The 25,055-nt window shown below is 36.2% G+C and overlaps 1 protein-coding gene across 8 annotated transcripts in view; it reads right to left on the bottom strand.

The window, feature by feature from the left end:
• The window catches only part of PIP5K1B (phosphatidylinositol-4-phosphate 5-kinase type 1 beta), a 98,745-nt gene that overhangs the window by 22,584 nt on the left and 51,106 nt on the right, over positions 1–25,055 (bottom strand). For 7 of the 8 annotated variants that reach the window (XR_014880565.1, XM_085213751.1, XM_085213749.1 and 4 more), the window contains 8 exons: positions 19,027–19,144; positions 14,791–14,943; positions 12,554–12,853; positions 6,109–6,320; positions 4,697–4,780; positions 4,541–4,589; positions 3,938–4,022; positions 350–505 (listed from right to left, as the gene is read on the bottom strand). Coding sequence is in view for 7 of the 8 variants with exons in the window: in XM_085213751.1 (XP_085069877.1) it covers positions 350–505; positions 3,938–4,022; positions 4,541–4,589; positions 4,697–4,780; positions 6,109–6,320; positions 12,554–12,853; positions 14,791–14,943; positions 19,027–19,144 (1,157 nt within the window). In the remaining variant the exon portion in view is untranslated. The remainder of the gene's footprint in view (positions 1–349; positions 506–3,937; positions 4,023–4,540; positions 4,590–4,696; positions 4,781–6,108; positions 6,321–12,553; positions 12,854–14,790; positions 14,944–19,026; positions 19,145–25,055) is intronic. The other variant, XM_085213752.1, reaches the window with a different exon arrangement.

Here is a 25,055-nt window from a genome sequence, read left to right as displayed (position 1 = left end):
GAAAATGATCTCTGAAAGGAACAAATTCTGTCTCTTCAAAAAGACTCTAGGGCAAACAAATTGAGATTGAAAACAACGTGACATATCCATCTAGAAATCAGACAAAAGAATAGCACTGGCTCTGGCCTTAGTCTGCTAACTATTGGACAAACTGGTTTAGGATCTCCTGCAAACAAGGAGAAAACTAATGTCATGTAACCTTGATATATAAACTACTTTTTCCATGTAGTATCCAAGAATAACCAAACCTCAAGTTCTGAAGACTAGCTAGACTCTAGACCTTCTAGTTCATGCTTTTACAAAATTCTTTAAAAAATATGGTTCAGACTGTTGAGTTGAAAGATATTACCTTCCTCATCAAGGCTGGAGTAGCTTTGTCCTTCAGTAATAACGCTTTGCGTTTCATCCTTCCACTCCTGGCTGACGGAACACACTATTTCTTGTGATACTGCCTTTAGGGCTGTGATGGAATTGCATCGTTTCTTGGAAGGTGAAGACCTTAAAGCTGTGTTACCAAATGAACACAGGTGTTGAATTAAGTCACTTCAACGTCCTGTACATCTTCAACAACATACAGAAAGGTAAGCCATCTATAAAGCTAGAGTTTCTGAGTACAGATAAGACTGTAGACTGTATATAGACTGTATACATACAGATAGAAAAATCACTTATCCAATAGCTTAGAACTAAACCCACAGGCACTGGTTGGTTACACATCTATGAGCAAAGTACTTTTATTTGTTTGCTTTCTGGAGTTTCCTATTGATCATGGAACAAAAAGACAAATCAGTCAACCAAGCTTTGTATCACTGTTAGAAGTCTCCTACGTATCAGACAGCATCCTATGTATCAAACTGTGTATTCAGAGACAGATTGATGCAGAAGAAAACAAAACAGGAAAACTGAAAAGTTTTGGTATCTTCTGAGAAGTTATGACCATTTCCTTGAGCTGTTATATATTCCTATATAATGACGTATGTGCTATTACAGAATTTCTTCAGTGGCACGTGTGAAACCTAAACTTTTTTTGGATAAAATAAACACTTCCAAAATGTTGGTTAATTATATACTCAAAAAATGCCTGTTACAATTCTTAGTAGGGCTTTCCCACTTAGAACAACACTTTGAGTGAAACACTAGATCTCATCATTGTTACTACAACTGAATCGTGATCTATGTTCATAGTTCTCCTTCAGAAGAATGCCAGCTAATTCAGTGTTTTTTAATTGCCAGCTGCTGACCCTCATGCATAAGCAGAAAGTGATGTCAGATGCACTGGAATAATTTATGGTGTACTCTATTACAAAATTCAAGTTAAGGGCATCAAAGCCACTCGGCTGTGGATTGACAAATGCTTGGAAGAAGGGAATCAGAAGCTCCAGGATATGGCTAAGAAAATATATAACAAAATAGCTGCTGGGCTAGTCTCCAACCAATGATGAATCTTCTTACTACATTTCCATAGTTATTTATGGAGGTTTATTCTGTGCACTAAGTGAAAAGCACACACTCAGAACAGGGCTTAAGAGCTTAAATTGAAACTTCTTGCTTGAAGTTGAGAAGCAATGTTCCTAAAGATAGAAACACTCCTACTTTTTTTTTTTTTGGTAATGAAAAAATGATAATGTATTTGAACAACTAACCCACATAAAAGTAGATTAATAGCCTTGTATATAGATCAATAACAGCGGAATATTGAAAGAGGTTAATGGCTTGAAAAAGTGAGACAGACAAATTTAAATCATCAAGAAAATAAGGCATCATGTCCCTTAGTTGTACCATAGTTTTCAAATACAGAAAGGCTCCCATCCTGCACTGAGATAAATCCAGCAGTCAAAACCAAAAAGAAGTGAAAATACTCAAATGTACAGGAAATCTGTATACTGGAAAGGTTCCAGATAATAAAGCCTTTGAGTAGTGTCTCATAAAAACTTAGCTCTTTAGCAGAATTATTCCAGAGTTTAAGAGATCTCGGCCTCAGGGGGATCATTCCTTTCATCTGAACTTCATTTAATTTTTTTTTTTCCATATTTCCTTGCTATCTTATGTTTATATTAATCACAATGTTGTGCCATAAAGCGATAATTTTAAGTTCACATGTGTCATTTACCTGTTCCAAAGGTTTTAGCGTTTAGCGCCTTGTTTGTATAAGAACTTGCAGCCACCCTCCTTGGCTTAAATTTCAATTTTTTCTACCCCTCGTTTCAATTTTTTTCCTACCTTTCTCCTTATAGGCTTCATTCTTCTTCTTTCAGGTAACTAAGGACAACATTAAAAGAGACCAGACTAACACTAATCACAAAGGTATTTACAAAATTTGTTCTATCAGTTTGACACAATGCCATAGGCTCAATATTAATCCTGTAGCATTTGAACAAAGTGTCTATTCTACACACCAACTTTCACCTCCAGTGAACACACAGCTAAGCAAGATAGCTAACTACTACACTGCATTCTGCTAACGAGGATTCATTCTAGAATATATGCTTCTTTATCAACTACATCGTTCTAACCAGCCAGTTGATTTAAATTTATTTGTGAAGAACTCTGCTTTAAAAAAAATCCCGAACTCACAGGACACTGTTTCTTAAGGGATAAGTGTCAGAAACACGCAATTTTTTACCAAATGGAAAAGAAAAAACAACAACGTGCAATTTCATCACCTCCACAGATTTCAAAAATAATTTCACAGTAAAACAGGAAGTTAGTAAGGACGCAACCAACTGATCTGTATGTCTCACATATTAAAGGCTTTATATAAGCTGCCATGATTGTTGGAAAAAAAACAAAACAAAAAACTCTCATTGTTCTGATAACCAGAACAGTTTCTCCTAAAACTGATGCTTCAGACTGAAACTCCTATTAGTAGCATGACCTACTCACAAAAGAATTATCCATCCTTTCATTAGTGTTTATAACACTCTCCAAAAGTTTATTTTCCTGAATACTTGTCACAACATAGCATGCACATGAAGAATCACAAATTACAATTAATTTAAAAGGTTTTTTTGTTCACCTAAATACCTTCTCACTCTCCTTAAAGTACGTTATCTATCCTTTTAGTTTGTCAGCTCTCAGCTTTCTCTTTTCAGTCTTCTTGTTAAATAACTTCACAAAGTACCTATCATTTAATTCTCTGGTTTCTTGTCACTCAGAGTCTGCATAGAGTCACTTTCCTCCTCCTCGGAGATTTAAAAGGATCTACAGTTACATGGTCTTCTTTAAATTACATTAATAATTCATTTTATTTCTGAGAAGTTACAATAGCGAGAAGTTAAATTATCGCTGAAATATTAAAACCGAAATCTTTGGATAACTCTTGGTAGTGATATTCCTCTTCTGTGATGATGGGTTTCTATTGGCATTTTCTCTCTCTTGTAAATACCTATTAATGGTATGCATCTTGCCCTTGAGAATGAATAGAAGTGTTAAGGAAAGGGGAAATTGAGACAAAAAGTAGAAACAAGAGATAAAGATGAAAGACTTAGTTAATATCCAACCTTCTATTTCTTTCTTGATAAAGCACATAACAAAGCCATATCAAAGGGAAGACTGCCTACATTAAAACATGTTGAACATGGTATTTCATCAATCTTTACTTATTCACATTAAACAAAGCACTGAGGGTACTGCTGTGAACAGAAGCAGGACAAGACTCATAATTAGCTCACAAAATTTATCTTTTTTATCACTGTCAATATACAGAAACCTATCTTACCTTCAGACGCCCCTTTATACAGCAAAAAACACGCATAGCAAATACATAATTCTACTACCAGCGTACAATCCCACTATCTCTAATGAAAAAAACTCAAGTTCTGCTAGTGTTAGTGCTACATGATCTTGTAGAAAGGATTCTTGTATTAATGGGACAAAAGTGTTACAAAATAATGATTATGAAAATGCCTAGAAGAGCAAACTCAACTATTTTTCTTACCTTGAACTTTCTTGAAAACTCTTGTATTCATAAATTTTAAAAATCTATCAGCATAAAAACTTGGTCTGTGAACTGAAACTGTATCCTGCAAGATTGAAAAAGGTTTTAGTCACATTTTCTATAAAAAAAACAAAATTATACTGTCAAGATAAAAGTTCAACACATCAGGTAAACAGTACCACATTTTTCTGGCCTACTCAAAGCAACAAAGCCCCAGTAATTATTTCTTTTAAGGAAAGATACCTCTAAGTAAAAGTATTACATTTATGAAATTATGAGTTCAAACTTAAATAGCTATGTTCTGCAAAATCTCTGCAGAATTTGAAAGTGATATTTTTCAGAACACATGAGTTTTTTTTATTGTCTTGCTAATGGCCACTGTCCTGTGTGAGTCACAAAGGCAAAATCACTTTACCTGCTTTTTGAAAGGTCAACAAAAAAGTCAGAGTATGTATTAAGAGCAGCCTAAAAGATTTCAGAAACAGTTTAGATGATAAGGTGATGGTAGACTAAAATATACCAGAGTTTTCTCTTTCCTGGTTAACAGAAAACGAAAGTTCCATTACTTTTAATAAAAAATAAACCAAAACCAAAAACATTTACCCCATCATAAACAAGAGCTTTCCATGAATGTTCCAGCTTCTTTATTAACCTAAGTACACAAAAAAAGAGTCAGAACTGCTCTATAACATGTCCACATTTGTAAGTAATTTCAAAATATTTTATTCAGTAGAAGTATGAAATTCAATTGCCATTTACCTGTAAGACTGCAGAATATCAATGATCCCCATAAATAGAAGCAGCTTTTCTCCTTTATGGCTTTTAGCTGGAATACCTCCCATTCTGACAGAAACAATAAAAGTGTAGTTAGAATCTCTGATTGTTGCTTCATAGGTGAACTGAACTTACCTACAAATCCAAATAAATAAGACAATTTCAAAGCTGGATGCCACAATGCAAATTCAGATGTAGCTCACTTAGCACAGAACTGATTTGAAATGGCAAGTTTAAAGTACATTAGATAGACTGGTACATACTTATCATAAACAGAGTATATTTGGAGGTGATTGGTGCATAGCATTGCACTGGGCTTTCAGCAGCAATGCTGGACTTCTCATTATCTGAGTAGCACCCAATATCTTCACCATTATATGATGCCTTGTCTCCCATACATAACCACCACAGGAGCTTTCTTGGATGACCTATGTAATGAGCTGTATCTTTAAGTAAAAAACAAAAAAAAACAAAAAGCCAACAACACAAACCAAAACCAAAAACGAACAGCCCCTGCCAACAGGGGCTGGTGCAACACCTCTGTAATCATAAAACAGCATTCATCATGCCCTGTGTAAAAGTTATACTGCAAAAACCTCAATGAAATCCAGTTTTTTGTCTAATGTATATTCTAGACCTCACAACATCTGGAAACTCTACAAATGCAAATTACCATGGTTCTCCCATTTGTCTGCTGTAGGTTTAAACACAATTAACAGTATGAAAGTGTATTTACACAGACAGCTCCCTCAAAAGCTGTGAGAAAAGTCCTTCTAGTATGCAATTAAACCCTCATTATACTCAAGAATTGACTACAAATATTAAGAATGGTGATCATAATATCCTCATTGATAATGGATGTATTTCAAAGGAAACAACAGTATATGAATACATTATCACTGCAGTTTTTGTTATACTGAAATATAAGAGCAGCCATTCTCAACCTCAAGAAATAGCGTACACGAATATGACTGCACTTCAGCAGTGATTATACAATCCTGCGTATTAACTATACTACTTTAATATCAAAAGTAAACACTACAGAAACATTCATTTCAGTGTTAATAGTTTTTACTTATGGCTCATCAGGCTGTTTTTATTTAAGAATAGTTTATATCTGCGACTCTTATCGTGGTTCCCTCATGATATTTCTTTTATAAATTAAACTAACAATATTTGCAATCAGCTGTTTAAAGGTATCAGTCAACTAAACTACTCAACATTTTTACTTCTCAGTCTCCAGCAAGTCTTGATGGTGAAGCTTTGAAAAAGTTAAAATGAAAAATCTTTCAATTCCTGACATACAAATGCGTCTTGAATGTTTTCCCAATAAATATCATGTGACACTGACTGGAGAACTTTTAATGACAACATTAAGAGCATAGTATGGCACTTACGTGTTTGTTGTCTCTGTTACAACAGAGTCCCCTGACTTCCCAGATCCCTGTATAGACTCCATGGCTGTGGAATAGAGAACTTTCTGACCTCCAGGACGTTTCCCATCAGATGCGTTCTGGGAGCATTCACCCTCTTTTTCTCTCATGTTATCGTCCAGTATGTGTATTCCCAGTAACAGACTGTAATCCATGATCTTAAAACTTTCTAGAACCTATGAACAAAAAAGAACTGGCTGCAGCGAAATGAGAAAAGACTACAAGAAATTGTGTTACACAGCAGCATTTTGAGAACCTCAGTAAAAACAAGCCTTCACAGCAACACTTTTCCTTGATTGGGAAAATGTGCAATAAGAGACCTAAAAATAATCTTTTACTACTCCATAAAAGTTAAATGCTAGCTATTTTATCTCTTAATATCTGGCAAAAGAAATATACAAAACAAATATAACAATGTTGCTCTGTAATCAAGAAAAATACAGTCACTCTTTTATTTATAGAAAAAAAAAACGAATTAAAAGTTCCACTGTATACTTAAGAACTACACATAACTCTAATTCCTGTTCCAGGTTCTTTAAGGAGAAATTCTGCCTATGCTAAAGTAGTACTCTCTTCTCCACTTCCTGTTTTAACTCAAGAAGTATTCCTGAAGCATTTCCCAATGTCAGGAAAACCACTTGGTACTGCTCTCTCAGAGCCTTCTTCTCTAATGTAAGTGTACCATATATTTCTAGTCAGTGACATCATTAGGAGATCTGTCATAACTTCATTAAAAGGCAATATATTCAAGTCAATGTGTGAACATAAAATAAAACAAGCTGTAATCACAGCTAGCAGTTTAACAAAAATGTTAGTAGAAAGAGAATGGATTACTACCCCTGATATTGACAGTGCTATGTGGAAGGAGAAATATTAGCAACAGGGGAAAATTTGCAGTGCCATTTAACTTTCCTTCCATTCATTCATCTCAGCAATGATTTGTGGTAAGTTTTAGCACACAATGCCCAGTGCAAAGGTGTAATTTTGTCTGAAGTAAGAGGTAGTAGTACATCTTTTTGCCTCAGTGGAAACAAAATGTGATTATTTTATAGTGACGACACACAAAGAGCAGAAACTCTCTATGTTAAGAGTCGACTCCATGCTAAGAGCTGACTTATTGTCAGCTAACCAAAAGCACAAATATTTTTAAGGAAAACACTGAGTTGGCATGTGACATATCGCAAATCCAAAATGAGATTTGTTGGCAACCTCCAGGAAGCATTTAATGGTCTGTGAATTTCTTCCTTATACAATAAGGAAAAAGCAGTCTACTACTTAATACCAATCTCCAAAGATAATTTTAACTTCAATGATCAAATATATGCAAAGAGGTAGGAAAGCTGCTTTCCACTCAATTTATATTTCTTATGTACTTGTCAAAGTAACTAGAAGCTGAATTCTTTCTGCAAGAACATTCTTGTGTTTGTTAATGATGGATGAACGTTCTTGTCATGCACTTGTTTGTAAGCAATGCTTACCAGCAGCCTCCAGCTGGTAAGCTTCTCAGCATTCCTGCCTTAAGCACTACCTTGCCTTCACACTGTATAAAAGCCCAATCAAGCTGCATCTCAAAATACATTGCTTCTGAACAAGGAAAAATAACTCCCTGCATCAGATTTTCTCTTTTCTAAGCTAATCAGATGTTAAAGTGTTCCATGAGTCATCTTAGACAAGGTCACAGTGAAAAAGCTCAGCCAGTGACTAACAAAAAGCACATATTTCTGCTATGTAATTTCATTTTCATACTCCATACAGCCCAAAGTATGTACTGATGGCAAAATCTCTATTCATGCTGCTAATCACAAAGCCTCCTGCAATTTTCACAGAATCAGAGAAAATACTACTTAGAAAAAGGTAATTTTACAAGTTAATGAAAAGAAAAAACTTGTAAGGTTAACTGCAAAACCAAGCTTTTCCTCTCCTATAAGAGTTTCAGAAAAGGGGCATAAGAACTAGTATAACAGAAATAAGATGAATTTAACAGTTCATCAATGATCACGTTCCAACGTAATGAAAAATATTTTCTTGAAGAAATACCAAAAAAACACAGAAGACTGTCTCACAAAAATATGCACTCTCAGAAACAAGTGTGCCAATGTCCAATGCCTACTGACAGGTGATGTTGCATCAAACTGAAAAGAAGTGGTTTTGTTGAAGCGCAACCTCAGAATAAGTAGGTTTAGTTTCCATTTAAAATTATCAGAAGGGAAATCTAACATAGAAAGCCGAACTCAGTCATTTAGTTTGCAATTCTACTTTAAAATCTTAGCAGTAATGCATTTCGCCCTAATATCTTGAAAATTGCTAGCCAGTGGGAAAGAATAACAAAACAACAAACAAGCGTGACTTTAAGCCCTACTCTGACAGCAATGAGAAATGGCATTCACAAATTTTTCATACTACAGATAGCACAGAGATATTAGCAAATAGTCACAATACTCCTATGGAACACCTAGTTACTCTCCTGACTTCTTTCTTTAATGCAAAAAATACAAGGAAGAAATAAAGTACTCCTCCAAAGAGGGATCACTGCATCAATCCTCATATTAACTGTTAGGAATGTTTTTGGTTTCCTCAACTGCTGTAAAACACTTTAAGAAGAGGGATGAAGAATGAAAGATTACCTGAATCTCAGTTTTAGTTATTGCTGTATTTTCTGAGAAAAAGGTTATTTTTCCAGAATTTGGAAGACTTATTCCCAGTGAAATCATAAAACACAAAGCATCTCCAGGCATACTTTGTCTATTCTTAAGTCATTAGCACTTCAATTGAAAACTTAAAAAATAAACCGTCTTCCTACCGAAAAACTGATCATTTAATACAAGACAAAAAGCCTTGGACTTGGAGTGAGCTGACGTGTCTATTAGACTGCGTTATTCAACTGACAGGCCCATTAAGGTCGCTGAGAAGAATAAATTCTGAACTTCTAGGTGAGCTTCTTAATATGCCTCACTAGGAAAACAAAAGCCACTCTGAAAGTAACACGTGAAGATCACTAGTGCTCTTATAAACGCTATTGTTTTCTTCATCCCCCCTTTTTACGTAGATGTAGAATAAATCTTAATGTTAGTTTTTAAAATATCGTCTTTGCCATTCCCCCAAGGAATTTTAACCTCAGGATAAACAAGTGCTGTTCAATTTTCATAGACAGTTTTTCTGTCACCAGTATTTATATACTGAAAAATGTTATGCAAGAGGAGGGAGAAATACTGGGAGTTGCATTCTTACTGACAAAAAGAAACTTAGCACAGCACACACAGATAAGCATCTTACTGAGCAGACACTAACAGCAAAGTAAAGAGCAAAAGAACACTGGTTGGAAGAATTTCTTCCATATGACCAATTACTACAGTCAACTGCACTTTTAACTAGCCATTTTTTTGTTTTCTCTTGGATTCAGCAGCAGGTAGAAAAGAAAAACACCACCAAGCTGTATTTAATAGGTCAAAATTCCTGCATATGACTAGTTGACATTCAAGGGCATACTACATATGTGCAAACACATGAAGCAAAGATTTACAAAAAAAAAATCCATGACTATCTATTCTTCTGAAATTCATGTTTTCCATTTAAACTTACGCTAACGCACTTTGTTAGGTATCTAGATGAGCTTGTAGAAAACTATCTCTGAATAATCATGACACTGTCTGTTTTAAAAGGGATCTTCTTTCTTCCTTTTGATCAACACTTATCTGCAAAACTCTTGATTATTATATATGAAGCTCAAAAGGCAACCTTTCTTACGTGTTTGGACTGTAATTCCTGGTGCCTGAGAACATAGTTGGTATCTTCTCCTATGCGTTCTACCCAGAAGACAGGTAGTTTGCACTTACGAAATTACTTAAGAGCTTTGGTAAAGATCAAGCACACAATAATGGATGCCTAGCTTTACTTTGATTTGGTAGCACCTATGTACAATAAAATACTACAGTTAATTGACTTCTAGTCTTTCTTTCACAAACTGAGACATGCTCATGGTACTTATACCTAAAAATTCAGTTAGTGACATAGCTTATCCTTAATCTATACATAAATATTCCTCCACACAGAATTCCTGTGGGATTAGATGTTTATAAGAAAAGAGATAAGTTTGAAGTGGAGTTCAGTTTTTTGTATCTTTAACAAAACAAAACCAAACAACACTGAAAATGCACCTTAAACCATCTTCACTGATCGTGGTTTTACTTATTATTTGCTTAAAGCTTTTTTATCTTTATCTCATCCTGAGTAGAACAGTTTCTGTTAATATTTGTCAGAATGGAATTTTACTTGAAAACTAGGGAATTCACCTTGTTTTTAGTAGCTTACAGTTTGACACCATCAGCCTAACATCAGGATTACTACAAATAAAATACAGTTTAAATAGCAGTGATTTAAATATCTTTTGATACTCTCAGTATTTACCATTACATAAAAAACAGGCATGTTGGCTTTAGAAACTCAAGATGAATAGGGCTTCAAAGAAAACATTTTTAATGAGGTTCAGGCCAGTATCATCAGTAGCACCATTTGGCTGCATTCCATCCCAGCTCCCAGTCACTACAATAGTGCCTGCTTACAAGAATATGATAGCTATACTAAGTCTCCATGACAATCTGGAATTTGAAAGCTAGTTCAAATTTCCAACTGTATTTATTGTCCTGTATCATGAACTGAAGAATATCCTTATGAACACTGTAATATTACAATTTTTCATTTAGCTAGGATGCAAAAAGCACAAAAAAGTATGCAAATAAAGCTTTCAGTTCCTACCACCTTGACAAATGTGAGACACCAGAGCTGGATGGAGAACAACCAAAAAAGGAACTGAGACACCTGCCCCATGCAAGTAGAGACTTCATTCATTGTCAGTGAAACTAACAGTCTGCTAGAGGTGAGGCATTTTGTAGGTGTCAAGGGCAGCAAGAAGAGTTTCTACAGCTAAAATGGCACCAAAGGCTGACCAAGGAAAATGCCAGCTTGCTGCTGGGTTGGGTGTGCCTGTGATAGCAGGCACAGATAAGGCAGTTCCTCATCACGTTCTCTGTTGCCAGCAGAAAGGTCAGCCAGGCTTCTTGCTTAGTGATATGGTTCCAAGAGTAGTTACCAGCTAGGGATGTTAATATTGAAAAAGCAAGAATAAAAAGTGTTGTTTACTGGCTCTGATGTTCCACACAGCTCTTCACTAACACCAAGATTTTACCAACAGTTTCTAACAAAGCTGGAAGAGTCCTCCTTCATGACAACAAGAAAATTATCAATTCCTGTTTTTATTTTTCAACTGTGTTCCCTTTTTTAGATTCTGTTTATTATACTCCATGTAACAGGTTACCCTCCAAGCTTTGCTTGGGTAAGTAACTTTCAACAAGTGGAAGAGGATGCACAAAAATGCTGATGCATTCTGCATTATCACGCATGGCAGGAGCTCAGGAAATGCTCAATGCAGCAGGCTACAAAAAGAACAATGCATGATGTTAGATAAACGTCTAGTGCTGAATATGCAGCTGAACGTTAGGTCACCCAGCTTTACAAATCAAGCCCAAGATACTGCAGTTTTGTTTAATTAAACAAAAAGTACTATTCATTTAAAAAAACCAACACTTTCCATCTTGCAACACAGGTGGCAATGAACAATTAAGTGATGTTCAGGATGCCTTTTCTATGCCTTCTCGAGACAATGTATTTCTCTGTTTTATCACCAGAAATTATTAAGCAGGTCTTTTCTTTCCACAACCCCCTCTGATTCTTTTGGACCTCTCTGGGAACTGAATCGCTCCTCTTTTTTCTAGCTGTACATTTTCTTACTATTTCGGGGAAAAAAAAAAAAAAAAAAGAATTTAAAAAAAATTCTGCCTACAAGAGACAGTGGTATCACTCACTAGGTTCACAATGGCAGACATCCTTCCCTACCTCAAAAATCTTACGTGGACATCAAGCAATTCCTTTCAGCATGGGAAATTACTTTGCTCCAGAACTAAGACTGCTGCCACAAGACACACCTCCATTATTCAGTTTATTAGCTTCTATCCACTTAGAATGAGACAGACCCACCAAAGCTGTACTGAGTCTGCAATTTTAAACAATCTTCTATCTTACTTAATGACAGTACTACAGGTCTATTTGCTGAGCATCAGGAAAGATTCATTAAAAACTTCAAATTAATGGAAAACAGTAATAATAAGAAATACTCTACTGAGCTACTCTCTTAGATTTAGCTGTATTTCCACAAATGGGTCTTAAATCCTAATAACTAACTAAAACACAGTTTTCATCAGTACTTTGACATTCTTTGTTTTTTTCTAATTAAATTGGATGGAGAGGGACCTGGCAGGTTAAACAACATAAAGAGTTATATACTACTCCTTGTTTTGCTGAACTAAATCTAGAATAGACATGAACAGAAAAGATGCTATAGTCAAATCTTACTCACTCGACAATCTCGTTGTAATGTTTTCATTAATGCGCTGTGAGTTTCAGAGTCAAAATATAACCCTTCATGCATGTCTTGCAAGAAATCCAAGTCTTTGAATGTTGGGTTGGACTTCTCCCTCTCTTTTCTTGATGCTCTCCGTTTATACGTGGAGCCTTTCAAGTCATATGTGAAATGCATTTTCAAGGCTCGTGGCAAAACATTGTTCATTACAACAATTCTAATACTGTTGCCTCCTGACTGAACACAGTATAGCCCATAAAATTTGGGTAGAAGTGTTCTTGGATTCTGGTTCAGATTCTAGAACAAAAGAAATACATTTAAATAAATTCATTTAGAAAAATGAACATGCTTAAGAAAGTTATTTTTATGCCAAAAGACAATAAACAAAGAGCAAGAGAACAGAACAGATTTTCCTATTAAGTGCAGTTTCCTTGAACAACTGACTTTCTTAAACACAACACACTGTTCTAAGAAGAATCTAAAAGTGAGAGGTTACCACAAAACAAACCTCCTGTGATGCCCAGAGGCTTCACATAACCACGCTGTCCTTTCGATGTAAAGGCTAAACACAAGTCTTGGAAGAAAAATAAATAAATAAATCAGATGCTGATACCAACACACATTGCCTTTTGACAGGTGGTTCCAATTTAGTTTGAACTGCCACAGTCATACTTCCTGACATGCACTGTTCTCACAAATATGAATGCATCTCTGAGGTCATTACAGAATCATGACACAAATAGGAGATCACAAGAGAGTAAAAATCATCATTTGAATGCAACTACTCTCAGTTTTTGGCATGAAAACACAAGAAATGGAAGATCTACTTCAAGTCTTGCATTATTAGAAAGTTAGAACATATACCTATGGGAACAAACTGCTTTCATGGAAACAGGGTGATTAAAGCTTTACATTTTGGAAGTCCTTGCATATGTTAAGAGCAAGACTAAAGTTCCTAGAAACAAAGAAAAGTGGTCTTACATTTACTTGAAGTAATGCTCAACTCAAACTTATGCTGAGCTGATTATCGTGACTACAAACAAAAAAAAGGAGTATCTGCCATTGTAGTTTTTTTTAAATGCTACCACTGCATCATTTTTTTTTAAACAATCACTGAATCTCTATTACATTACCGTAATCATGATTACATTTGCAATGATTCACAGAATGGCCAGGGTTGGAAGGGACCTCAAGGATCATCAAGCTCCAACCCCCCTGCCACAGGCAGGGCCACAAATCTCCCCATTTAACATTAGACAAGGCTGCCCAGGGCCCCATCCAACCTGGCCTTGAACACCTCTAGGGATGGGGCATCCACAACTTCTCTGGGCAGCCTGTTCCAGCATCTCACCACTCTCTCTGTAAACAACTTCCCCCTGACATCCAATCTAAATCTTCAACTTAAAACCATCTCCCCCTGTCCTGCAGTTATCTACCCTTTCAAAGAGTTCATTCCCCTCCTGTTTGTAGGCTCCCTACATTCCTCATTCTTAGTACAAGCAGGAAGATAACACTAAGTGCTTGCTTAAGAAAACACAGGGAAAGAAAATCTGGCTAACAGAAATCACAGGTGCCATATTCCAAACTCTTGTATACTACCCAGAAAAATCTGTTTATATGCACATTGAGTAGTTTTTGTTGAAAAAAGGAGAACTGTTTAATTAATTTTGGATTGGTGATTTCTGTTTCTAATGTCTGACACACATAGAACAATACAATCAACTTAGCATTAGATTTCAAAAAGGTTCTACTTAAAACTTAGGTATTGAACAAATTATTTTGGTAAAAATACTTTTAACATCATCGTTTTAATACATGAGAAACTGAAGTAGTCCAGAAACAAAAGAGAAACTGACCGGTCTAGTCTCTTTGTCCACTCTGAGTGAAATGCAGAGGGTAGACAAACAAAAAAAATGGAGAAAAAAAGTTGAATTAGAGATTTAGAAGTCTTTTTCGTTACTAGCTTGTTAGAAGCAAAATTTGGTAGCATTTTAGATGACATTCAGCTTCATCTTGAATGCTAAGGGAATAACAATTATTATCTTAAATGTATTCTTGATTTATATCCATTCTTTCTGATGGATATGGGAGTACAAATTTGAAAGGTAAAAAAATATTGTGAAAAATATGGATAAAGTCATCAAATGGTGACTTCCAATTCTTAGAAGTGTGATGTAAAACTGCACACATATAAGTAATGAATATAAAGATGGAAAAAAACTTCAATTACTTACCATATAATAACCTGGCAAGAGCTTCTGGAGAAATTCAGCCTCTTTGTGTTGGACTGTTTTGATGATGAACTCGTCATCACTAGTTACAAAAAATAAGGACCCACTGGCACCTGGATTGGACAATTCAATTAAAGGCTCACTGCAGATTGAATACTGGAAGAAACAAAAAAGTTTTTTAATGCCAGTGCATGCATTACTCAAGTAAAAGTTTAATACAAAGAACTGCAGCTGCAAATAAACACAGAGGAGTCGGGGGGCTCCATCCTTTGGGCCTCAACAGCAAAAACACTACTGCACCGCAAACTGGGTCACAGTAATTTGAGGGTGTGTGGCACAGTTGTGGAAGCGGTACAACTTTCCTCTGCACAAACCACTGCACCATTCTCAAGGCAATGAACTGAGTGAGCGAGACCAACAGCACTGCAAATCTGTGAACCTGATGATATTTTCTTTTCAACTGTTCACTTTTCACAGACATTCATTTTCTGATGTACTTCCAACATGTGCTTCATAAAAGACACAACAAGCACAAGTGTCGTACAACACCCAAACAAGTAATTCATTGCCTGTGCAACTAGGGCTGATGCTCTTACAATAATCATCTCAGTATAACTGCTAATGTAGTTTTCTGATAACATGCCTGTTTGAAACAGGATAACTAAATAACTGCAAGAAGGAAGAAATGCATTTCTGGAGGGCCTTTATATTGAAGGTTTAGATAAGTATTACTGAATCTCTGTGGAGAGAAAGCTTATGATCACATTAAGGAGGAAAAATAACTAATGAGTATTCTTCACTAGTAGAACCAGACCTCACACAGACGCTAATGCACATTTATTAACCTTCACTAATTTACAGTTAACACTTCATTCAAAGTAAGTGGAGAAAAGACAGTAAGCTCCAAAACCACAGAGAAATCTGTTTACATAAAACTCAAGAGCTTATTTGAAATACAGTAACATTAAGCTTTCATTCACATACACTTTTCTTCTGTTATATATCAGTGGCTTTTTGCATTTACAGACCTAGCATGCAGTCCAATAGTTTTAAGGCTTCATTTTTTGAAAGAAACAAAATTACACAGGACCTGAATTATGAGCAACATAAGCACCAGGAAATTATTCTTAGCAGCGGGTCTTCTGATCTTATCATAACAAAAAGAATAACTGCTTCAATAACAAAGTAAACTTGGCTTACTGGGTCAGCACATGAGATGAGCTAAGGAATTCCATGGTGGGGGAAAAAAAAAGAAAAAAGAAGAAAAAAAGAAAAAAGAAAAAAAGAAAAAAAGTTTTATTTGCTGAAAACTGCTTTCATTAAAATTAATCAGAATCTAGCCAGTGATTTAAGAGAGTTGTGACAGTAACGAAAATTGATATAAGAAAATGTAGCAAATATGTTCTTTTTTTTATTTGTTTGGTTGTTTTTTTTGACACTTGAGCTAAAGAAGCGTGCTTCTCATATGCTCAAATCACTACCTTGTGCATTTTCTTATAGTGGTGCTGGCTGAGACTTTCCATGTTCTTGGAATTTTTATGCCATTAAAAATGCATGCCATAAAAATTTTGCCTGTTCTTTTCTCTAATTTGCTGTTTACTCAGCTCCAATTAATGAGAGGCTTTTGTTGGCTGCAGTGGTCTAACAATATAACAGCACTACTAATCTCTAATGCTAAACAGGCCTACAGAGCAAAACGTTGGCTGTATTACAGCCCCTGAATCTTTCTTGGCAAAATATATAAAGCTTCAACACACACAATTTTCAAACCAATTATCTTTAACATTAAACACGGTTTCAAAAACACAGTAAGAAAGAGCTAGAAACCTACAGTATATGCTTGTTATTTTACAGTTAATTCCTGTAAAATAAAAGACTAAAGACCAATTTTTTTAAAACTGCTGGAGACTAAGTGAAATAAAAAAAAACCTGAAAACTACCAAAACTCCCCCAAACCACAGCAGAATCAAGAATTCCTACTTAAAGATAAAATTGTATATCTTCTGATCTCCATCACTGGAAATTAGACATGTAAGCCTACTTACGCTTCCTGTAATTTATCCTCTCCTTATTTTACTTTATTCTCTCGCTCTCTACTCCCTGTTGAAGCATCAGTTTGCATGCTCTTACATTAAAGTAAGACATTAGAGAAGATTTATGATCATGACATGACAGATCCAGATTTCACAAAAATAAGTAGGACTACTCAGTCAGAATCCCTACACATGCTACCAAGAGGAATACTGTGTTCCCATCAATTGCAAACAGAGCCCCAAACTAAGTTTTGTTCTCTGATTACAGTATGCCACTGGTCAGGTCTGCCTTCGGGGCACAACGGACTGCAACCTGCTCTAGTTGCAATGTGATGCCTGTTTAGAGTGAGGAACAACAAAAATTGATTGCTTGCAGGGTAAGTAGAAACCCAATGGATGCCTGCATCACTTACAACAACACACTGAAATTCAACTGTATTTAAAAAATCTGAAGGAAATCTACTTTTGTATTGTTAAGAAGAAACGTGGTACAATATTGAAACTGCTCTACTCTCAGCTCTGGAGTACTGCGTTCAACCTTCCCTTACTCTAGGAAAAGAGGAACCTGCACCAACAAGGGAAGAAATGTCCCAGACATACTGTACCAGACACACTTCTCCCAAAAACTGGCACAGAAAAGCTTCATTCTTTTCTTTCACCAGAAATCAGAGTTTTTCAACAGCTGCCTAAACTGAAAGAATAAAAAAATGCATTTCTATAATGGCTGCATGGAAACTGGAAACAAGGTATCAGTTTCATTCAGCTTTTGCTTGCGTTTGACCACTGAAACGCTTTGTCCATTTCTAGCTCCTCAGACAGAGATGCTCCTTTGCTTTGGTGTGTTTAGCTGTTTAGAGGATAAAAATAATCTAAACCAAGTTGCCTACACTGGAAACTTCCAACAGCAATCAGTAATCTGTGATTTTACTGCTGAGCAGCATGACACAAATTTCCCTTAACAGCAAGTATAGCCTTTCTGTAATCTTTAATTTAAACTACTGCAGATACTTCTTCAGGTGGAATAAAAGTTGTAGGTGACAATATTTACAAATTACAGTCTTTACTAAAAGCTGGCTAACACAGCTAAATGCTTGGTCTTTCTCGAGCTCCAGAAAAGGAAAGAATATTTTACATAAAAACACCTTTATAAAACTCCAACCCAACAGCATTTCCTAGCAGCTAACATCTGTAACTCAAAGGAATTATCTGTTCATACACATAAGTATTGCCTGAGGGCTAGTAAAACCAATTCCATACACACTGCTACAGAATCAAAATCACACACCTGTGTTCAACATAAATAAAAGCGAGGGCAGCTATATTTTACTTTTAAGTTCATTGCCTAAAAAGCGAAAAAAAGCTTATGTTGTATTCAAACACAAAGTCTGTGATGTAATACATTCAGTGATATTTCAACACCATGTTTGCGCGTTATTTTTTGTTCAGTGAAACCGTTAAATTCTTCTGATTGCAAAAATTCAGCTTCCACTTATTATGAAAAAAATTAAAAAACACGTTCTAAAAAATTTAACAATAAAATTGATGCTCAAAACTGCTAACTTGTATAGGGGTTCTACTCTGTCGCATGGATCAGCATGAGACAGACTGGACATGAGAGAAACATTCAGCTCCCCCTTTTCACTCTGTCATTCCAAAAGCAGGAGAAGCGAAGTAAGCAGATCCTTGTCTCTGGCAGTGCACAAAGTGGTTCTACCAAATAAAGCCTGCTCTTATGATGATAGCAAATATATCACATTTTTCTCATGTAAGCAGCTGAATATTGAAGAATTAGACTTCCAAGTATACAATATGGATAAAAAAAGAATATACTCTAAAACTCTTAGGCCTCTACTCCAATTTTCTCAAGGTTAGATGGGAATGTTTGCACACAAATACAATTAATGAAGTCAATAATCCAAAAACACTTGTATGCTGAATAATCAGTACAGAAGTACTGAATACAATCTCTAAAGACAATGAGCTGGATAACTGCTACTCTAGTTAATTAACTAGAGTTAGGCATGATTTTTTAAGCAATTGCCTCAAAGATGAAAAATTAAGATTTTTGTAAAACTGTAAAAATATTCACTAATAATTAAACACCACACGTACAAAATTCACTACCTGTTTGAGCACCAAAGCATCTTCCTCTGTATGAAACTAGTACAAATTATTTGTATCTCAAAGGAAAACTGCAAGCTCTTACCAAGTAATCATCAGGCTTGATACCGAAAAGCTCTCTGAAATATCGGAAGGCAAGAGGTGCATACGTCTTAAATTTGAAGTCAGGGTAACGATGAGCAGGAGTGAGATTGCTCCCTTCACTGTAAACAAAAAACAGAAATAGGCCAAACCCAGTTATTACTGAGCAATTTTTAGCCGCTTCCTCCAAGCTTATCATTAATGTAAAGCCACCTAACTCAATCACTGGCCTTACTAGAGTTGTACATGCAGACAAATCTGCGTATCAGCATTGATCAGTGTCACAGAAATGCCTGGGAGATACACAATATCACCAGCACACAAATCCTCTCTCTCTCCTTTCATGCTGTAAGTCTTTTCACCATCCACTTACACATTCATAAAGATCATATTTAAACTAAAGCTACAGCTTCTCACCTCCCTTCAAGGAGCTAATAGCTTTGACACAGAAAGGGAAAGTGTGGTGAACTGAACTGGTTCACAACAGGATCAGATGGAGATACTAAAGATACTAAAAATACAAAACAGGTAAAAAGATACTAAAATGAGAGAGCATAAAAGGATACTATAGCACAACAAAGAGGGCAGGAACTATGCAAAGCGGAGGCAAGTAGGTCTACCAATTTTTTTGTGTGTGCCAGCAAGCTTTGATTAGTTCAGCATTATTTATGAAATGGCATCCTCAGCATTATTTTCTGCATGCTAAATGCAGTTACGTTATCTCATCCTTCCTTGCTAGTACAGTGCAAAACTGAAAAGCCTCCCTGAACTTTAAGTGGTTTTCTGTTCTTTCATCTGTCCCCTCACGTATTTTATCCTGCCTCAGTCTAAACCATCACTGGTTTATATGCTCAGTTAACTAGAAACATAAGCTATATACAGAGTGGGGATTACTGAAAGTGGTATTCAGTTATGCATTAGATATAGATTCAAACCAGAAGATCCACAAAGAAGGGCTGTTTGACTGGTCAGTCCGAAAACCAGTCTTTCTCAAAGGAGCAGATAAGAAGAATGTAACCCTTGTGACAATTTTCCTTAATTTACGTCAACACTCCCTCTGTAGTCCCATGATGCAGTTGTGTGAATATTGAGATGAACACTACACTATTTATAGTGTATATATTTAAAGCTCAAGGAAAAGGCTGGCAGGAAGATGCTATACAAAAAAAGTCTGTGGTTTCCTTCATGTTGGAAATTAAAAGAAAGCTTTAAACAGAATAATAAGGTTATACACTATAATTTCAAAGCAAGGAAGAATAGCTTTAAGATAAAGTTTGGCCACTCCACGTGTGGGTTGATAAATATTTGAGTATAAAATTCGTAAGACTTTTATAGGAGTAGGACTTTTAAAGGACACAGTGGTGAATACCAGCTCTTCTAACACTGCTTTAGACATGTATCCTAATTAAATTATTCAGAAATGCAGTATGTACCTACATGCTTATAGTAGTAGTATACAAAATATACAAAAAAAAAAAAAGAATTCACAAAAATATGAAGAAGAAAGAGTGTTAAGCAGATTTTCTACAAAAACTGATTTAGGTATCATAAATCTCTAATCAAATACATCTAAGAGCTTTGTTCTTGTACAATTAATGTCCATCATACAAACTTGTCACCCACAATAATTAACAACAATCTAATTACAGAAGTCACCCAATCTATTTAGCTACCCCACCACGCAAACCACTCAACAGAACTAAACTGCTGCTTATTAAGTAGTATAAGCCAGTCAAAAAGCTTTCTCAGGCTCCAGAAAGGCACATACTTCAGATTCTGGAATATGAGACCAAAGAAGAAAAAAAAACAACCTGCCTCTGGCTGGAAACCACATTTCAAAAGATGTGTGTAGATGAGAAAGGATGTATACAAAGATATCAGAATAGCAGTGTTTCTTCAACTGCTAAGCCATACAGCTAACAGATAGCAAACGCTGCTACCTCAACTGCTCATTTTGTAGTCCAACATATAATGACTCTAAGGAATTAAAATAAAATCCACTTATAGTTTATTATTATGAAGTAAAAAAGACAAGTCAATAAGTTAATAGGCTGAACTTAGTATTTTTCCTTATGCTTAAGCTTGGCTAACGCTTTTTCTTTCAGCATGCCAGTCTTAGCTGAAATGAAGTTTTACATATACATCCAGTTATCTCATTGCCTTTTTCTGCAATACAGGGATGTCACAGGGTAATACGTAGCTATACTGTGTACTTTTCCAGTGCCTCACCTCTCTGATTATAAAGAACTTTTCCCTTACATCCAATCTGAATCTCCCTTTCTTTAATTTGAAACTATTTCCTCTCTGCCCTATCACAACAGATCCTGCTGAAGTCTGTCCCTTTCTTTCTTATAGCCCCTTTCCTAAAGCAACCTGACAGGCTGCTATCAGGTCTCCCCAGAGTATTCTATTCTCCAGGCTGAACAGCCCCAGGTCTTTCAGCCTGTTCTCTGGGAACCTGGGGCCACGCCATTGTCACAGACCTAATCATCTGAACTTTATAATGAAACCTTACCTTTTAGAACAAACTTTTACAAATCTGCTTCCTGCAGCCATAACTCCATCCTTTATTTTGTGAAAGTACGGCAAAGATTATGCATCCCTACTCTGCTAGGACATGTACCATTGTTGAAACCTCACCAGGGCCAAAATGAAGACAGAAAGTATTCTGTGATCATACCACAGCCATTTCATAAGTGGAAATATAGAAAAAGGACCATAGGTTAAGACTAAAATTGTTCCTAAGTTGGACAGCAGTATACAGTACATGGAAATTTATTCCAGAATATATGGAAAATAAAGTAATTGTTTTTGAACAGCACATATACAGAGAACAACGCATTGAAGGTGCAGTGAGCATAGAGGTCAATAGCACCAAACAAACTTACTAGTTTAATCAGAAACCATAACAAGTGTTCACAATGTGCAGGATCCAGACCCTAAAAATACAGACTACAAACAAGGGAAATACACAAGTCTGTTTAACAAGTTGCTGCAGAATATCAGAGTCACAGCTGTGCTCAGCAGCAGCCTGCATCTCAGAAGGCTAGAAGAGATGAAGCCTTTCTCCAAATGCCCTGCATTTCTGAAGCCGCATACAACTGAGTAGCGAAAGTTAGCTGATAGAATGGAGTTCAGTTCACCAACCATCACCATAGAAAACGTGCCTCCTCAGTCTGTGTCTGCTGAATTTGCTCAGCAAGGTGCCCCTGTTCCCAGCTCACGTGTGGCTGTGCAGACTAGTGACTAGCTCAAGTCATCGCTGCCTGAAACTGCGAGGCATGTTAGCTCAGCACCAGGCCCCACCATGGCCACACAACTGTGAGCTGGCCTCAGCTTTCAATCAAACAGCTTTAAGAATACTTCTGCACCCAGAACATGCAAATGGCCGATTTAGGAACAAAATATGACACCAAGACATGAACTGGTTCATCTCATTAAGGAGGTCAGGGCACAAAGCATAATGCAGGAAGACGAGAAAAAGCCCCACGCACCTGAATTAATAGATGGAGGAGGGAAGAGAGAACACTGGCAGGATGCAGAACTTTCCCACAAATCCTCTAACCACTGCTGCAATAGATAAGCCCCAGATAAGAACCTCCTAGCTGGATTTTCAAAGCAGCGTTTAAAAACAGTTTCCCATGTAATTTCAACCAATGGAGGGGAGTTAGGCTGACACTCCAGTTACTGTATCTCCAGAATCAACTGGGTGACTTACATCTGCATTTGGTTTTTAGCATGAAATGCACATTTACATAGTACCATTTAACTCAGTCCTAACTGTAGCTCTAAATACACCTTCTTATAGCATCCCTTATTAATATTCCCTTACCCGAAAAGGAACATATTTTTATACTCCTTAGGGAAAGGGAAAATGACAAATGGACAGTGTGAACCAGAAAGTAACAGAAGTATTCCCCCATTTCCACAGCTGCAATAATGTACAAACAAAAGCAAGCAATTCTGCAGTTTGAATTTACTTCTGCGAAGATACCTACACTTTCTACTGAGAATTGCTTCCTGAAACAAAGATCTAAGCAGATCTAGGATAAACTATGACCCAATTTAACCCTGTTACAAAGTAACTCTGGACAAGGCATAACCTGCAATCCGTGGATTAATCCAGATTTACAACAGCTTCCACAATAAGAAGCACAGTTACGTTCAGTATTATCTCTGCCCTTTTAGGGGAAAAACAGGTTTCTCCCTCCTTCACAAACTCTGAACACAGCAGGAAGTTATTTTCCTATTGTCAACAAAGCTGAACTACAGGCAGAACTTAGGTTTACATCAGGGCCCAAGTGACACACAGAAACTAATTTTCTTATCTCACTTAACAAATGAACAGTTTATGAACAACTGTAAACTGCTTTTCCCCAGAAGGGCACAGATAATACTATTTTGCTCGCTGGAGCACAGGCTTCTTGTTGCACTTCTACTACCTCAGATCTATTTTGTCATCGTCACTACAATAACGCTCATGTTGCTGTTGAAGAAGCCTGTGTGCCTGTGACCACAGAACAACTGTCCTCTCACCTCTGACCATATCACACCTGCTAGATCAGGACGAAGACATGGAAATTCAGTTAATACCGTGCCTGGAGTTGCAGCTAAATTATGTGTAGTCAGAGCAAAAAGAAAAATGTAGCTTCTTGTTCAGTAATTGACTGCTTTAAGCTTCACACTTGCTACACTGCCTTGCCAGGTCCTTTTCCAGGTGCAGTGCCTGGGCAAAAGCATTGCTTCACCTCAGCTTGTTCCTGGATACTTATCTCCCAGACAGTAGTGAGTCCATGGAATCTGCTGGTATAACTAATTTCAACTTAGTTCTTTCAACCCAGACCAGCCCAAAGGGGGGAGGAAAAAAGAAAGTAAAAACTTAAAAATTTAGAGGACACAGAACTCATTTTCCATGAGCTGCATTTAAGTAGTGACTTCTACAGTATTGTCTTCAAATATGAATACTGTCTTAGAAAAGTGTTAAGAGCAGCTGAACTACACCTCTGGAGCTCAGCCTCACACAGAAGGGACATGAGGCCTTAGCTTTTTATCAAGCTGAAGTAGTGAAGACAGCTACAGACAGGACTTAGAAGTTATCCATACAATGTTGAGACTCAATACACTAATATCTTTAGCCAGAAAGACTGAAGTCTTTAACACTAAATTTTTATAATTCATTTAACACTATATTATGATTTATACAAGTTAGTAGCACTTCAGATTGAAAAGATTTCAGACAAAGGTGCAAGTTAAATAAAGACGAGAGAAGGACTTGAAATATGAAATCTGTCTGTCAGTTTAAGAAGTGAAGCATCATGATTGTTTTTAAGAGACCTCTATGGATAGCCAATTTTTGGTTTCACAGAGTGTTACCAGCAAGGGCTCTACACACAAAGGCTCTTTGTTACAGTCAAGATGAGTCACTATATTATGAATCATTGTATTATGTACTGCTGCTTACTAGACTGCTATACAAAAACACGAAGTCAGATCACTTGCTGCTCTAGTCATTTCTTTCATTTATACCATTTTCTTCATGCTCTTTTTTTTTTAGATAACTGTCAAGAAAGGCGCTATTAAAGCTTTTAGGATCAATTCTATGTTACTACAAATAGGCTATTACTTATGCCTTTGTTCTCTTTTTCAGCCAGAAGTAATCTGTCCTAGTCATCCCTTAAAAACATAACCAAACACAAAAATGTAATTTCTGAGTGCCCAAGGATGCAAATTTCACAAGGTCTGTGATGCTAAAGACTACAAACCATTTTATTTAACTTGATCTTTCACACATGAGTTAAAAAATAGACAGATTACATTTTTTTTTTTTTACCCAAAGTTGCGCTATATCATGAAACACTTTTAACATGTATGTTCCATTTTGTTTCACAAACAACAAAACCAGTGTAACAGTCAAACAAACAACTACAGAACCCCGCATAACTATCACAGTTGGACATTTCACAAATATGATGGCTCAATCTATTTTTCAAAAAAAAATGAGTAAACTTTTTTACGTGATATACAAACTTCTCA

The sequence above is a fragment of the Meleagris gallopavo genome, chromosome Z (genome assembly GCF_905368555.1).
Source record: "Meleagris gallopavo chromosome Z, MGAL_WU_HG_1.1, whole genome shotgun sequence".
NCBI classification, from domain to species: Eukaryota; Metazoa; Chordata; class Aves; order Galliformes; family Phasianidae; genus Meleagris; species Meleagris gallopavo.
This window is presented reverse-complemented; position numbering and strand designations above follow the sequence as displayed.